The 17115-nt window shown below is 49.5% G+C and overlaps 1 protein-coding gene across 14 annotated transcripts in view; it reads left to right on the top strand.

Moving 5' to 3' along the window:
• TACC2 (transforming acidic coiled-coil containing protein 2) overlaps positions 1-13336 on the top strand; it is a 251580-nt gene extending 238244 nt beyond the window's left edge. For 13 of the 14 annotated variants that reach the window (XM_064373782.1, XM_064373779.1, XM_064373786.1 and 10 more), the window contains 5 exons: positions 1312-1355; positions 7826-7986; positions 8234-8340; positions 8728-8848; positions 12794-13336. In XM_064373782.1, coding sequence (XP_064229852.1) covers positions 1312-1355; positions 7826-7986; positions 8234-8340; positions 8728-8848; positions 12794-12859 — 499 coding nt within the window. In that variant the 3' untranslated portion in view covers positions 12860-13336. Of the gene's footprint in view, positions 1-1311; positions 1356-7825; positions 7987-8233; positions 8341-8727; positions 8849-12535; positions 12680-12793 lie in introns of all 14 variants that reach the window. The other variant, XR_010341737.1, reaches the window with a different exon arrangement.
• The last annotated feature ends 3779 nt before the right edge of the window (positions 13337-17115 follow it).

Here is a 17115-nt window from a genome sequence, read left to right as displayed (position 1 = left end):
CAGGGTCACACAGCTGGAAGGCGCAAGGCCAGCGGGAGCCCAGGCCTCCTGACCGGGGGGTCTCTGTCGTTAGGGTTCTGGATCTTCAGCAGTTACCCGTCCTTGGTTCTCCTGTGGGGAATAATTGCTGGGTAATGTAGGTGAATCCCTGATTCTTTTTGAGAAGTTTCTTCCAGCAGGTTGGTTTTCTTCACACATGGGGCCTTCCACTTGGGGACAGCTCTGAGGCAGTATGACAAGCAGGGGATCTTAATGCTTTGTGCAGCAACTGTTTATTGAAGCTTCCCAAGAAGTTTACTCTGGGCCAGTAGGAGATAAGACTTGTGTTCAATGATGCCAGATGCATGAGATGCTTTGGAGAAAGATGCAGATAAAAGGTGACAGGGTTCCAAGGAGAAATCAAGGAAGGCTTCCTGAAGGAGACAGCATTTCAGTTGGACCTGGAGAAACAGACTGTGAGGGGTAGAAATACAGAGAGGGAAAGTGAACAACGTGGGCAGAGGCATGGGGATGAAAAGCCGAGAGCAAACAAGAAATCGTTTGTTCTCATTGAGCCACCATGTTCATGACATGGCATGGAAGGAGGTAAGGTGGATGAGGGAGGTTGGGCCCAGATTGCAAAGACCTCAATTATCAGACTCAAGGTTTGGCTTTATTTTCAATTGTCAAATTTGTTTGGGAGTTGGAATCTCACTCTGTTGCCCATGCTGGAGTGCAGTGGCTCGATCATAGCTCACTGCAGCCCCAGACTCCTGGGCTCAAGACCCTCCCACTTTAGTCCCTTGAATAGCTAGGACCACAGACGTGCACCCATCACACCTGGTTAATTCTTGTATTTTTTGTAGGGACAGTGTTTCACCATGTTGCCCAGGGTGGTCTCGAACTCGTGGACTCAAGCGAAACTTCTGCCTTAGCCTCTTGAGTAGCTAGGACTACACGTGCACACCACCATGCCTCATGAATTTTCTTTGATTTTTGTACAGGCAGGATCTGTTGCCCAAGGTAGTCTCAAACTGCTAGCCTTAAATAATCCACCCCAGCCTTCTCAGTACCTGGGACTACAGGCATGCTCCACTCTGCCTGGTATTATTTTTTTCTCAGTGGGCAGTGAGGAGTGTTGAAGGCTTTGCATAAGAGAGTGGCATATTTAGAGTCAAGCACCAGGAGAATGAGTATGCAGGGCGAGAACCAGCTTTGAAGTGACCCGGGAAGTCAGGGCCCCACTGGACATGGGTCAGGCTGTGGCGTCCAGCTGTGTGAGATGGAAAAGCATTCTGCTGTCATGACTCCATGTCTTTACTTCTCTTGTAGGAAAATAGTGGCCGAGTATGAGAAGACCATCGCTCAGATGATAGGTAGGTATCCTGACCTGTGGGGGCTCAGGCCGGCCCTGACGTTTCTGAACTCTGAGGGGGCCTGGGAAGATAGGAGGCTCAGGGTGGGTTTCTGGTAAAGTGTGAAGCCTTTCAGGGAGGGACCAAAGCATTCCAAAAAATATGGCTTTGCCCCAGGACAGAGAGCCTGGGGCTTCCTGGAAACCCCCTGGACTGTACCGTAGCATTATTCTCACCTGTGGGAAGTCATGACAGTCAGCCACCATTTGACCCAGTCAAAGACTCTCCACCTTGTGGGGAAAGAGATTTCTGTTGGTTGGGATATTTGGGGAATTTTCTTTTTGCTTGTGGGAGAGAATAGGAAACAAATACCTAGACCCTAACTTAGTTTAGACTCAAATGACAAAATACCCGACTCAGCCTTTCCACAAGGACCCAAGGACAAGGACAGTGGACATGACGTGATTGTCCGCCCCCTTCCTCCTGTGGCCGTGGCAGGTGCTGTTCACTGACCCCAGCGTTGTTTCTCACTGAGATTGGACACTGCTTTGGAATCCTTCTTAACACAGCGCCCCTGGCGGCCGGTACTGTCAAGTTTGCTTTGGCCCACAATGAAAGAAGTCCTCAAGTGATAAGCTACACACGCCTGAGCCTTTTTTTCTTTTCTTTTCTTGCAGAAGGTCTAAGCCCAAGTTTTTACACTAATGATCACTATTCAGAAATGATATTATGACTGGGGCTATGTGGTGCTTGTTTATCTATTTATTTATTTGCTTAGGTTCGTGATAATCTATTTTTTGTTTGTTTTGAGATGGGGTCTTGCTGTATCGCCCAGGCTGGTCTCAAACTCCTGAGCTTCAGCAATCCTCCTGCCTCGATCGCCCAACGAGCTGGGATTATAGGCATGAGCTACCATGCCCAGCACAGGATAACCAGCTTTTGGCTTTGTTTTTGTTTTTGGAGACAGAGTCTTGCTCTGTCACCTAGGCTGGAGTGCAGTGGCGCAGTCTTAGCTCACTGCAACCTCCACCTTCCGGGTTCAAGCGATTCTCCTGCCTCAGCCTCCCAAGTAGCTGAGATTACAGACAACTGCCATCATGCCTGGCTAATTTTTATATTTTTAGTAGAGACGAGACTCAGACTGGTATTGAACTCTTGACCGCAAGTGATCTGCCCGCCTCAGCCTCCCAAAGTGTTGGGATTGCAGGCGTGGTAACCAGTTTTTAGAAGATCTTTTTCTTCTAAGGATATATGGAGTAAAAACTCCAGGTCACTGCAGACCACACTTTATGTGTCCAAGCTTGACACTGCTAGCACCTGGCCCTCAGCCCCAAACAGTTGGATGTATGAGCCAAGTCACACCTCCAGCTTGTCCCAAGATAAATATAATAGTAGCCTCAGGAATGGTGAAGAGCCCAACAGTTGAGTGATTTCCATTCAAAGGAGCTTAAATTGTGATTCACTGTAACAAAGTGCATTTCACTCAGAAAAAAAGCCGACTCAGGTTGAGCCTTACGGTGCATGCTTTCTATCAAAATGAAACTTCTTTATTAAATTGGTATAAGAATTTATGAGCACATATGGATAAGATAAAAAAAAAAAAATCTTGGATTTGAAAATGCTGGCAAAAATAGTCAGGCTGAGAGATTTATGTTTTCCTTATGCAGAGTTTAGCAAGTCGAACACAACTTTTTGGCCTCCTGGAGTCAGTTGGGATGTGAGAACCTCACTCAGGTCCTCCATGGCTCATCTGGAAGCATCCTGCTCCATCTCAGAGCCATACACTGTGATTTTTGCCCTTGATGATGACATTTTGGTAAATGTTGAAATGTGAGGGCAAGGATGTGAGCTTTTGCTCCTGAGAGGAGTCTACCCAAGCCATCTTTTATTGCTCAGCTGGCCAAGTTGATATAAACAGACATTCCCTCTTGAAAATTAAAAGTGGAGAATGTCTCTAGTTGGCATAAATGTCCTGTCCTTGTCATGGCGGAAAGATTACTCAACTCCCACGATTTTTTCAAAGAATATCTGCAGGTGATAGCAGTGAGGACCTTTTCAATCCTAGGCAGTGTGAGTTCCTTCCAAGCCCTGAAGACAGTGCCACCTGCCTTCCGCTCACCATGGCTCCAGGGATTAGGGCCACACATCACCCCCCATCCCCACCCCTGCTCCCAGACCTGACGTGTTTGGCCTGAGGGTCCCTCTCTTCAAGAGCTGTACACACGATCCCTTAGAGCATTTTCCTGTCCTTGGAGTACTCTCTGGGTGGCCCTGTGAGACCCCTCCAGTGTCCCTGGCTAGGAGCAGCATTGCCACACAGAGGGATATCTCACTGTGTGTCCATTCCCTGTTCCCCATCCTCATTCACCCATTTACTGTCCTCTTTGTCATCCCAAGGCTTTTCTCATCAGAAAGGTGGCGGGCCTGTGGTTGTCATTCCTTCAGCTACTGCTGAAGGTCATTGGCCAAGGTCACCATAGATTTCAAGGTCCTTGTGGAAGACAGCAGGGGGCTGAGGCATGGCCAGACTCACTGTAGCTGTGGGCAGGACGTGCCTTCTTTCTGGCACGGTTTGGGTCAGGGTCTCCATGCATGGTAGCACGCCCAGGAGTCCCACCTAGGTTCCATGCTTTTCTTTCCATTTTCACTCACCCGACCAGCATCCCTTGTGAAAGAGGAAACGCAGGCCCAGAGAGATTGGCAGTTCAGGACCACAGTGCATGTAGTCGTATTTTGAGGTTAAACCAGCTCCACTCGACATGTGCTAGCTCTTCCTGGCTTCGCTCCATACAGCTTTCACAGATGCTCCACACCAGGGTGACATCAGCCCTTCTGTTGTTATTCATTCGCATCAAACGTTACTGGAGAGGATATGTCTTTTAAGCTCAAATATTGACTATTTAGAATTCAGAACAAAAAGAGACTTCTGTGCTTTCTGCATTCCAGATTGTTGCAATTGATTTTTTTTCTGCTTTTCTAACAACTGCCCTGATTATCTGTTTTGCTTCCATTTTTCTGTTGCTTCTTGCCCTTTGCTTGCAAAACAAACAGGCAAGCCTGGTAAGTAAATGCTTCCCCCTAATTTGACACCTGCCCATCGCAGCCCTTTGTTTGTTTGTTTGTTTGTTTTTCTATTTTTGTTTTTTTTGCTTTGTGTATTGCTGCATTCCCCCCACATGATTTCATAATGTGAAAAAGCCAGAAAAAAAAAGTCTTCTGGAGCATTGTTTTGGCGTGGAGTGCAGGGTGTCTTTTTCCTGATTTGAAGAACCTAACTGCATTTGTCACTTACAAAAGGATTTGTGAAGCATTCTTGCCTCCTGGGAACGGGGTAATTCTATTTTTAAAAGGGTTAGGTCGAGAGGAAAGGAAACCTGAGGCAAGCAAAGTCTTGGATCCAGGAAATCAGATGGACTTGGTTTGGTAAACGGCTCCTTTCCCAAGTCGAGTGATTTGGGCTCAAATCAGCCCAGAATGTCCACCATACAGCATGCTGGGAACTGAGGAAACAGCCAAAATCCAAAGGCTAAAAACAAGCATTTGATTACTAGAGACATTTTGAAAGGCCCTTTCTTTTAGGAGTGTGGGTGTAGCAGGCAGGTTGCTGGCTATTCTTCTCTCTCTGTGTGTGAAAAATCTCCCTTTTCATAAGCCACTGCGACACTATTGCACTCATTCCGGGGGTTACGGAGTTCATTATGGACCATGGTGCTCTTAATAACGGGTTGCCAATACGGGACTCTTCCTCCTCGTTGAGGGCATTATGTGTAGTTTCTCATTCAATCTCCTGCGAATGCCAGGAGATAGAAATACTCTTTTTCCCTATTTTAGGCAAAGAGACTGAGACTCAGAGAGTTTAAAACTCTGCTCAGGGTCACTCATATGGGCAGTGTCAGAATCAGGGCTCGAACCCAGGCAATCAGACTCCAGAGCCTCTTAGCCACTGGCCTGGGCAGCTGTGGGCTGCTGGTAGTGAGAGCTCTAGGAGCTGTAATCCCACGATTGGAGGCAGGGTGGGAGGGACATGAGGCATCTTCAGGGCCAGTGGTTCTCCAGGCAGAGTCCCTGCTCCAGCAGCATCTGCGTCACTGGGGAACTTATGATCTGTGCACAGTCTCTGCCCCACCCCAGACATCTGAATCTGACATTGTGGGGTAGGGCATAGCAGCCTGTGTGTGAACAAGCCTTTCAGCTGAATAAATGCACACTCACATGGGAGAGTTTTTGGAAATGAGGCGCTGGGACTCTAAGAGGTCAGAACTTTATGTCAAGACCGGAGCTGAAACGTAGGAAATGACCCCACCACACCACACAGTAACAGTGTGCCTAGACTGGGGTATGGCAAGATGCCAATGTGTCCAGAACCTACGGGAAAAGAGCTCCCCCAGCAAAATCTCCTCCTACTAAGGGAGCTGCATCCTTCCAGCTCTGTCATTACAAGAGGCCCATGTGGAGACGTGGTGGTGATCACAGTTTCAGGTTTGGGTTCAGGCTCTGCCATTTTCTCTGAACAGTGAGACTTAGCTTCTCAAACCCTGTTTCGCCTTCTGTGAAATGAGGGTAGAAAAGCTGCCCTGGGTGGTTGCCATGCCCTAGTCATTCACTCTTTGCATGGACGTGAATCAGGTATCCTATATGCCTGGCACTGTCCTAGGCCCCGGGGCAGAGCAAGCAGACAAAACAGAGCGTGCATTCTTCAGGGAGATGAGCCACTGATGCACTTGCATAGGCGCGTGTGTACACATGCGTGCACACGTCTGATGTAATGATGAGGGGTGGCTCCTGCTGAAAAGAGGAAAATAAAGGACTCTAGAGGGAGAGGAGGCGTTTCCAGCACCTCTGGGGAGGTGACATGGGATCAGAAACCTGAGCAAATGTTGGGGAGCCCTGGAAGCTCTGGGGCGGAACCCCCTGGGGCGTTGGAGGCCTTTGTGGCTGAAGTGGAGAGGCCAGGGAGGGTAGAGGGCAAAGCATGCAGGCAGTGATTTGGGTGATATTTCCGTCAGAGGGAAGTCACTGAGCAGGAGTGAGGTGGCGTGGTCTGCACATTAGGAAGCTCGTCTGGCTGCTGAGTGCTAGCTCAGAGATGGTCAATACCTAGAACAGCCAGCAGGGTGCCCGCCACACGGAAGGACGCAGTCAGCACTGGCTGCCACTGTTCTGTGGTTTCCAGATGTGATCTGTCTATGGCAGCCAGCCCTCGGAGTCATTCCAGGTGGCAGGCAGCCCCCTACCCGGTGACCAGGGCCTGACAGAAAGGCAGATCTGCTGAGCTCCTTCCCCAGGAGCTCTGAATGGGGCCTTCTCCCTTCCCCGCTCTGCTCTCACCAAGAGAGCAAATGGTTCATCACCCACCTGAGCTGGGGATGGGTCCGCACAGAGGACGGGGGTGTTTTGTGTGGAGTAGTCAGAGAACGCCTTTCCCATAAGCGTAGAAATGATTTTCTAGGTAGCCACAAAAAAGAACAAAAGTCATGTCCTTTGTAGCAACGTGGATACAGCTGGAGGCCGTTATCCTCAGGAATCCATGCAGACACGGAGAGCCAAACACTGCATGTTCTCACTTATAAGTGGGAGCTGCACATTGGCTACACACGGACGCAAAGATGGAAACAGAAGACACGGGGGAGTCCGAAGTGGGGGCGGAAGGAAGGCAGACAAGGCTTGAAAAACAGGCTCATTAGAAGCCATACCCCAGCATCAATCACACTGTATGGCCTTGTAACCAACCCGCACATGTGCCCCAAATTGAAAAGAGACATATTTTCTAGATATTTAGGGCAAATTATTAGCTTGGGATGGCCAAGGGCCAGAGAGGTGGGGCAGAAGACGACGTTCCTCTCACCAGGATCAGCCACTCTGAACTGGGCCCAAATCGATTTACACTGTACATCACTGAGAAACTCACCTTGACAGAAGTAGCCCCACGTTTCTTGGAGTTACGACACTTGCTGTATCGAAGAAGCTCTCTGTGCTTGTGTAAGGGAATTTCGGAGGAGACGGATTTTGGGCTCTGGGTTTCCGGCTGTGTTAAGGATCCCCAAAGACCTCCTCTCTGTCCTGATACGAAGGAGAGTCCACCCTTCACAGCCCACACCTCAGCACCCTTTAATCGTCCCAACACAAAATTCAGTAGCAATGTCTTCTTTTTTATTTTCTGGATCTCTCTGCTTGCTGTCAACAACCACATGGCGTCACTAGGGATGCCAGCATAGACCCGTGAAGGGACTGCATAGGTTAGGGAATAAAAATGGCTCATTTCTACTTCATGTGAGGCTGCAAGGCCTGGGTCTGGGAAGCGGGGCTGTGGGTTTTGTTCTGTTAGAAGCAACCTGGGAGGGCTCTGGGGAGTGGGTTTGTCCCAAGGAAAAACTGGGGTTTGAGGTGTCCCCGCTGGTGAGGCTGAGTTGCATCTGAGGCCTCGGCTGGCCCCGGAGACCCAGTTTCGAGGCTCTGGCCTCCATCGTTTGGCTCCTGGTCTCTCCTGCCAGAGGATGAACAGAGAGAGAAGTCGGTCTCCCACCAGACAGTGCAGCAGCTGGTTCTGGAGAAGGAGCAGGCCCTGGCCGACCTGAACTCTGTGGAGAAGTCTCTGGCTGACCTCTTCAGGAGATACGAGAAGATGAAGGAGGTCCTGGAAGGCTTCCGCAAGGTGGGGCTGAGTCTGGGGCCCCCGGATAAGGAGGCTTTGGTTGGGAGAGATTGTGGGGAGCACTGGGTGGATTTAGGGGTTCCAGAAGTCCATCTTGAGCCACCTGTGAGGAGGGGGTCCATGCAGGCTGGGAGGCAGACTTGGCTGCCTGGGGTTGCACCTGCATCCGAGAGTTCTTGGGGTTCCCACCACTCTTGGGCATTTGTTCTCATGGGCTTGACAAGCTTGTCCTCTGCCTGCGTGTCAGAATGAAGAGGTGCTGAAGAGATGTGCCCAAGAGTACCTGTCCCGAGTGAAGAAGGAGGAGCAGAGGTACCAGGCCCTGAAGGTGCACGCAGAGGAGAAACTGGACAGGTAACATTAGCCATGTGGGGCTGCTCCCAGGGGTCTCCCAGCAGCCCTTCCCCAGGCAGGCTGGGACCTCTGGCAGCCTGTGACATTGGCTTGGAAAGGGGGAATCATCCAAGTGCATGTTTCGGTAAGACTCGTGAGAAGGCGCACACACAGTTAGCATCATTTAATCAGTGGAGGATGCATGTGCAATGTCCAGGGTGCCCTGGCACCTTGGCCTCAGGGGAATGAAATTGGGTTTGGTGTTCTCATGGGCTCCTGTGTTCCAGCTCCAGTGGGTGGGAGCTGGAGCCATATGAGGCTGCTCTCCCTGCCTGGAGCTGGGAAGCAGGAGGTATCTCTAGTAATCCACAAAGAAGAGCGATCATCCCGAGCTCCCTGTCCCTGCAGGGCCAATGCTGAGATCGCCCAGGTTCGAGGCAAGGCTCAGCAGGAACAAGCTGCCCACCAGGCCAGCCTGCGGAAGGAGCAGCTGCGAGTGGACGCCCTGGAAAGGACGCTGGAGCAGAAGGTAACAGGGAGTGGTGTGGCCTCCAGGCGGTCAGGGCTGCTGCTCTCTGTGCTGCTGACCAGTCCAGACAGGCTGGGCTTCCCCGGCCACTGCTGTTCCCGAAGATGAGTTCATGCTTCATGAACATACCCTTGGCTGCTTCTGGAAGTTCCAGTTTTATGCCAGCCCTGAGACCAGCTTCCTCTCCACCATGCCTGGAATTGCAGCCTGTGTGTGTGTTTACTGCCATTTTCATTCCTTTGCAACATTCATTTATCTGTCAGTTATTTATTAAGCGCCTACAATGTGTTAGGTGTAGCCCTTGAACCCCTGCATCCCGCATGCTTACTGGTGAGTGGATGGGGTGCCCACCAGGCCCTGGCAGCAGCGGCCAGCTGATGCAAAACATGGGCAGTGTCAGGGCTGGAAGGCCCAGATGGCCTCTAGTTCCAGGGACAGGAGTGATCTTCCCAAGGACACTCAGTTTGCGCCCAGGTTCCCTGCTTTTGGATCTGGCACCCATACATCTACTGTGTACACTGACTCCCTGGGTGTCCAGATAAGAAGCTCCCTCAGCCTAGGAGGGCCCTCTGAGTGTTGGGCTGTTGAGTCTGTGTATGTGTGAGTGAGGTCAGCCTCCCTCCCTGGATGTGTTTCTTAAGGAGAGGATTTCCAAATGTGCAGCCTCCTTCCAGTCCATTTCCTGAGCCTTGGGGTTCCCCTGCATGTTCATCCATGAGCCCCACAGCCTGGTGCAGCAGCTTATGCATTTTGGTCCTTGATAGGCTGTGATGAGGCACCCTTCGTTGGCATCAGGAATCCATGTGCCTCCCGAGTGGCCTCTGCTCCTCCAGGAGCACCCAGCCAGCCCCAGGGGATTGGCCGTCCTCCTTTGCCCACTGTGCTTGGCAGTGGTCTCGAGGGGCATTTGGGCCAAGCAGTGGTGATCTCTGCCCTGGGCAAGTGCCAGCCCTCACTCCATTTAAGTGATGTTGGGGAAAGAGCCCTGGGGAGCAAGAATCAGGGCTCCCGGCCCCACTGCACCATCTGTCACAGCCCTGGGCAAGCCTCACACCCCACCTCAGGATCTGGGTTCCCTCTAGCTCTGAAAATGAGAAGGCTGTATGATTGGGCAGATGGATTTCCCTGAGGTCCAAATCTGACACTTACCTAGTCTCCACTGGGCCCTGTGCCCTACAGTAGGATGCTCCTGGTTATCCAGAATTCATTCATGTTACAGATCATTCTTTTCATTCTTTTTCTTTTTTTTTCTTTGTTTGAGGCAGAGTCTTTTTCTGTTGCCCAGGCTGGAATGCAGTGGTGCAATCATGGCTCACTGCAGCCTCGAACACCTGGGCTCAAGTGATCCTCTTTCCGCAACCTCCAGAGTGGCTGAGACCCACAGGCACGTTTCCCCCACCAGGCTAATTTTTTTATTTTTGTTTTTGTAGAGACGGGGTCTCACTTTGTTGCCTGGGCTGGTCTTAAACTTCTGGGTTCAAATGATCCTCCTGTCTTGGCCTCCCAAAGTGCTGGAATTATATGTAGGTGTGACATTAATTTCATTCTTTAACTTTCTTCTTAGGATGAAAAAGACAGATGGCTACTAGACAGAATTTAATATCAAAATTGCATTTAAGAAAGTCTGGACTATGCCAAATATGGCAATATGTTCAACCATCTCTGTTTTATAGGCTCTGATGATTGTTCTTAGCAGTAACCTCAGAACGAGATATGTGGTCACAACTGCCCAGTGCAAGTTTTTGCTCACTCACTCAGCATTTATTATCATTATGGTTTTAGTGTTGAATGTGCTTTTTTTTTTTTTTTTTGAGACAGAGTCTCACTCTGTCACCCAGCCTGGAGTGCAATGGTGTGATCTCAGCTCACAGCAACCTCCGCCTCCCGGGTTCAAGCAATTCTCCTGTCTCAGCCTCCTGAGTAGCTGGGATTATAGGCGCGTGCCACCGCTTCCAGCTAATTTTTGTATTTTTAGTAGAGACAGGGTTTCAACATCTTGGCCAGGCTGGTCTTGAACTCCTGACCTCCTGATCCACCTGCCTCGGCCTCCCAAAGTGCTGGAGAGTGTACGTTTTTTATTTGTTGTATGTTGATACTCCCTGTGTGGCATATTTGGTGACTTGAAAAATGGAATGTTCCATTAAAACAAAAATCATTAGAAGCCGGATGTGTTGGCATGCTCCTGTGGTCCCAACTACGTGGGAGGCTGAGGTGGAGGACTGCTGGAGCCCAGAAGTTCAAGGCTGCAGTGTGCTGTGATTGGGCCTCTAAGTAGCCAACTGCATTGCATCCTGGGTAACAGAGCAAGACCCCGTCTGGAAAGATAAAAACCATACTTCATAGTCGTGTTGGCTATTGTAGCAGTTGAACATCAAATGTTTCTTGGTGAGAAATGTAGCAAGGCGTGTGTTTGAGATGGTTCCCCGTTTCCATCAGGGTTTGATGATGTTTATTTCTTTATTTTTTTATCTTGAGATGGAGTCTTGCTCTGTCACCCAGGCTGGAGTGCAGTGGCACAATCTCGGCTCACTACAACCTCCACCTCCCGGGTTCAAGCAGTTCTCTGCATCAGCCTCCCGAGTAGCTGGGATTACCAGTGCGTGCCACCATGCCCATAATTTTTTTGTATTTTTAGTAGAGACGGGGATTCACTATGTTGGCCAGGCTGTTCTTGAACTCCTGACCTCATGATCCACCCGCCTTGGCCTCCCAAAGTGCTAGAATTACAGGCATAAGCCACCATGTCCAGCCAATAATAGTAATTTTAAGATTAGTGGTCAGTGCTGCACCCTATTCAGAGCCCCATCTTCCAGCTGGTGTTTCAGTGCCTCTCTCTAGCTGTTGACCTCAGAGATGCAAATTTGAGGCAGGAGGTGGGCCAGGGTCATGTTCAAGGCAGGTTTCTCTCCCAGCGGGGACTGCTGCTGGGGAGGACGGGAACTTCCCCTCCGCTGAGGAGAGCCACTTCTTCCCCAGCACTGGCACAATGATGAGCAACAGCAGGAGTTCTAACCTGCAAACAGAGGGCACAGAGCTCTGGGCTGGAACATGTCTCAGGAGTTCCAAGGTTTTCAGGGAAGGGCTCTGCACAGCCTCAGGGATGGGCTTTTGGTGAAGACTCACCTTCCACGGGAACCCCAAGGAAAAGCTGGCTGCAGAACAGCCCCAGTATGCTGGAGCGGTCCAGCCCCGTTGGAGAAGGCCATTGGAGAGTGTTTGCACTGTTGAACCAGATCAGCATCAGGGCCGGCATGTAACCGATCTGAGAGCAAAGCCTCAGTGTCCGTGATGGAGGCATCATCCTGCCGGATCCCCTCACTCTCTTGAGAGGATGGACAGTGTAGGATCATCTGTGATAGACAAACATGTGGTTGGTTCCCCTTGATTAGACAGGCAAGGTGTGGTGGGAGGATCACCTTAAAGCCAACCTGCATCTGCCCCACCCCTCGTCATGACCCTGTAGCCACAGCGCCACCTATTTGGCATCCCTCTGAGCAGTGCGAGTGATCCCACTCACACAGAACTGCTTAACTCTCCTGTGCTCCCGAAGGGTTTACCCCAGACCCTGCTCATCTGAGATCATACCTTTCCCAGGCAAATAAAGGGAAAGGAACCAGACTAGTTAGTCCTTTACTGTGTGCTGGTCACTATCAGGAAACTACATTTATCACCTCATTTACTTCTCAGAAACATGTGATCACCTACGTTCTAGAGATAAGGACACCAAGGCTCAGAGAGGTTGTGTAACCTGCAGGAGATTACACAGCTAGAGCTGGGATGTATACTCCGATTGTTTGGCTCCAAGTCGTTTGTCTCACTGCTTTAGATAAGGTTAGTGGGGACCAAAGGGGCCTGGTGGACCCCTATCTCCCCACAAAGCCCCATGACCATTTTGATTGGCCAGATTTCAACCATCAGCAACTTCTTTCTTGTCTTCACTTGCAGAATAAGGAAATAGAAGAACTCACCAAGATTTGTGATGAACTGATTGCCAAAATGGGGAAAAGCTAACTTTGAACCGAATGTTTTGGACTTAACTGTCGCGTGCAATATGACCGTCAGCACACTGCTGTTCCTCCAGTTCCATGGACAGGTTCTGTGTTCACTTTTTCGTATGCACTACTGTATTTCCTTTCTAAATAAAGTTGATTTGATTGTATGCAGTTCTAAGGAGACTATCAGAATTTCTTGCTATTGGTTTGCATTTTCCTAGTATAATTCATAGCAAGTTGACCTCAGAGTTCCTGTATCAGGGAGATTGTCTGATTCTCTAATAAAAGACACATTGCTGACCTTGGCCTTGCCCTTTGTACACGAGTTCCCAGGGTGAGCAGCTTTTGGATTTAATATGAACATGTACAGCGTGCATAGGGACTCTTGCCTTAAGGAGTGTAAACTTGATCTGCATTTGCTGATTTGTTTTTAAAAAAACAAGAAATGCATGTTTCAAATAAAATTCTCTATTGTAAATAAATTTTTTTCTTTGGATCTTGGCAATAAGTGTGGCTCTAATTTATTTTCTGGGAAGGGTTGAGTCTTTTCTCACCTTTGTCAAATATCAGATTTGGGTTTGTGCTCTTCTCTGTCATTGCTTTGTCCACAGACTTAAATAACATTTCCTTTGTTATCGTGGCTGCATTTGTAAGATGAAGCTAATAAGAAATATTTACTTGCTACTTAAATAATTAAGTGAATGCATTGGATTAGATGAGATTTTGTTTTGTTTTGGTTTTTTGGGATAGAATGTCACTCTGTCGCCAGGCTGGAGCACAGTGGCACGATCTCAGCTCACTGCAACCTCTGCCTCCCGGGTTTAAGCGATTCTCCTGCCTCAGCCTCCCGAGTAGCTGAGAGTACAGTGCCAGCCACCATGCCCAGCAAATTTTTGTATTTTTAGTAGAGACGGGGTTCACCATGTTGGCCAGGATGGTCTCGATCTCTTAACCTCATGATCTGCCCACCTCGGCCTCCCAAAGTGCTGGAATTACAGGTGTGAGCCATCGCGCCCGGCCGAGTTTTACAAAGCCTCTTTGACTTTAGGAAGCAAATCTATTTCCTGTTATTCAATCAAGGAAGTAACAGGCTGTCACTCTTTCTGTCCACTTTCTTAGTGTGTGAAGGTCAACGCCGAAACCTCCATTCCCTTCTAAAGAAAGAATGGGGAAAGGGTGAGCACTTGCCAAAGGGCAGCAGGTAATGAGGCCACTTTGGAAATTAAACTAGCAGTGTGCCTGGCTTAGATCGCTTCAATGCTGCTGACTTGCTCAGGGCTCCCAGGTTGAAGGGTGGGTGGATGGGGGGCGTTAGCAGGGTGGAAAGGTGTGATCATTTCCTAAGGCTGCCATTAACAAATTGCTGCAAATATTGACAACTTCAAACAGCAGAAATTTATTCTCAGTTCTGGAAGCCAGAAGTCCAAAATCAAAGTGTCTGTGGGGTTAGTTCCCCCAAAAAGCTCTGTGGGAGCCTGTGCCATGCCTCTCCCAGTGACTGGTGGCTGCTGGCGCTCCTGGGCATCCCTTGGCGTGTACCCGCAGCACTCCAATCTCTGCCTCTGTCTTCACGTGACCTTCTCCTTGCTGTGTCTGAGATTTCCCTCCTTTCTTTTTGTTTTTTTTCCCCCGAGACGGAGTTTCGCTCTTGTTACCCAGGCTGGAGTGCAATGGCACGATCTCGGCTCACCGCAACCTCCGCCTCCTGGGTTCAGGCAATTCTCCTGCCTCATCCTGAGTAGCTGGGATTACAGGCACACGCCACCATGCCCAGCTAATTTTTGTATTTTTAGTAGAGACGGGGTTTCACCATGTTGACCAGGATGGTCTCGATCTCTTGACCTCGTGATCCACCCGCCTCGGCCTCCCAAAGTGCTGGGATTACAGGCGTGAGCCACCGCACCCGGCCTTCCTTCCTTTCTTACAAGGACACCAGCATTGGATGAGGCCATCCCCTGTCAAGGATGATCTTATCTCAAGCTCCTCAGTTACGTCGGCAGAGATCCTCTCTCCAAATAAGGTCACATTCGCAGGAAGGAGGGATTAGGATGTAGACATATCTTTGGGTACGTGTGTGTGTCAATGGGATGTGTGGTATGGGCTGTGAACCTGGAAGGCAGACCAGAGCCCCTGACGGCCCAGAGCTGGACTGTCCCTCTTCCTGCCTCAGCACGGTGGCCATGGGATACTCTTCTCAGTAGGACAACCTCCAACCATAACAGGAGAGGCCTTAAGCAGCCTCAGCTTTTCGGGGACAGGGTGGGCAGTCTTTTCTGTGATTTACGAGGTGGATGAAGTTCGGCTGTGCCAGACAGCTCCAAGGAGAGAGGACCACACGTGCGCTGCCTGGCAGCCTGCTCTTGGTGCTGGGGGGGCAGCGGGGTGATGCGTGGCGTCTTTTGTGCTCTGAGATCCTTTGTTTTCTTTCTGCTACACTTTCGAGATCCATCCATCAGAGCCTGCCTCTGGTGCCACTGAGACCCTCACCCGCCAGGCACCCTAAGCTGGGGCAAGGAGACTACCTCCTTCCCACTGCCAGCATCCTTTGCTTTGCCCAGCCTCCTGGTCACAGCACGTTCTGGGGCCCAGCCATGACCCCTTACCCGGGTGCTCGCTTCTCTCGGCCAAACCTCTGCTCTGCCCTTGCTCTGGATTCTGACCTTGACTCCGTTCTCAGAAATGCCCCACTTGTATCTCTTGGAAACTTCTTTCTCATTAAGTAAAACATTTCCATTGTGAAAAAATTAGAAAAGAAGTAAGAAAAAACCCTTACAATCCCCAAAATGTTTGTATGTATATTTTATGGCCTTTTTCTCCACCTATAAAGTATCTTATTCGTTGTATTTGTAAAAGTGCCACCCAGTCCCCCCTGTGCACTGTCCGTGGTGGTCCTGCATACAGTTTTGTCAACTTTTGTTCACCTAATACTATAAAGTGACCATCATGTTATGGTAAACTTTCCATATCAATAAGTATAGCTCTTCATCATTTTCAAGGCTGCATAGCGTTCCATTGTACCAAAGTGTGTTTAACCAACCCCCACCCTGTACCGATGAGCATTTATATTGTGTCCATGTTTCTCTATCATTGTGCGTGCCACAGGAGTATCCTTACATATGTTTATGAACTCGAGTATTCTTTAGGCTAAATTTTTTTTAAATTTCTGTGGTACATGTGCAGATCTTGCAGGATTGTTACACAGGTATACACTTGCCATGGTGCTTTGCTGCCTCCATCCCCCTGTCCCCTACATTAGGAATTTCTCCAAATGTTATCCCTCCCCAATCTCCCCACTTCCCGCTATCCTTCCCCTAGCCCCCCACCCCGCAATAGACGCCATTGTGTCTGTCTCCCTCCCTGTGTCCTCTTGTTCTCACTGTTCAACACCCACCTATGGAGTGAGAACATGCGGTGTTTGGTTTTCTGTTCTTGTGTCAGTTTGCTGAGAATGATGGTTTCCAGATTCATCCATCTTCCTGCAAAGGACATGAATTCATCCCTTTTTATGGCTGCATAGTATTCCATGGTGTATATGTGCCACATTTTCTTTATCCAGTCTATCATTGATGGGCATTTGGGTTGGTTCCAAGTCTTTGCTATTGTAAACAGTGCCGCAATAAACATACACGTGCATGTGTCTTTATAACATAACGATTTATAATCCTTTGGGTATATATCCAGTAATGGGATTTTTGGGTCAAATGGTATTTCTATTTCTAGATCTTTGAGGATTTGCCACACTGTCTTCCACAATGGTTGTGGAACTAATTTACACTCCCACCAACAGTGTAAAAGTGTTCCTATTTCTCCACATCCCCTCCTAGGCTAAATTTTTAAGAGTGGGTCACCTGGGTTAAAGATATCACTGCACTCCAGCCAGAGACCACTGGGACCTGTGGTTGAGCAAGTGGGGTTTATTGCTTGTTGCAAAAGTGAGCCAGGGCACACGCCAGAGGAGGCCCTGGCTTCTCAGTGGGAGGGTCTCAGGAAGGCTGTAGGCGTAGGATTCGGACTTGGGTTAGTGATTCCAGCAAGGGTTTCAGGAAGCTGGGCTTTGCTCTGCATTGAATGCTGCCAAGATACGGAGGCAATTCTAAGACTGGGTGCCTTGATAAATCTGACCTAGAAGAAGAGAGGACTAGAGTAAGAGAAAGCTGAAACTGGAGAAGAGGCAGCAGTCACTCACACCTAGTAGCCAGGACTGGGAGAGAGCTGCTCCTTACCGTGGTTTGGATGATGTCCCGTACGGATGCAGACATTTGTGGAGTGGGCTTG

This window comes from Aotus nancymaae, unplaced genomic scaffold (assembly GCF_030222135.1).
Source record: "Aotus nancymaae isolate 86718 unplaced genomic scaffold, 86718_ANA_hifiasm-v0.15.2.pri h1tg000010l, whole genome shotgun sequence".
Taxonomy (NCBI): domain Eukaryota; kingdom Metazoa; phylum Chordata; class Mammalia; order Primates; family Aotidae; genus Aotus; species Aotus nancymaae.
Note: the sequence above shows the minus strand (reverse complement) of the source record. Positions and strands in the feature narration are given on the sequence as shown.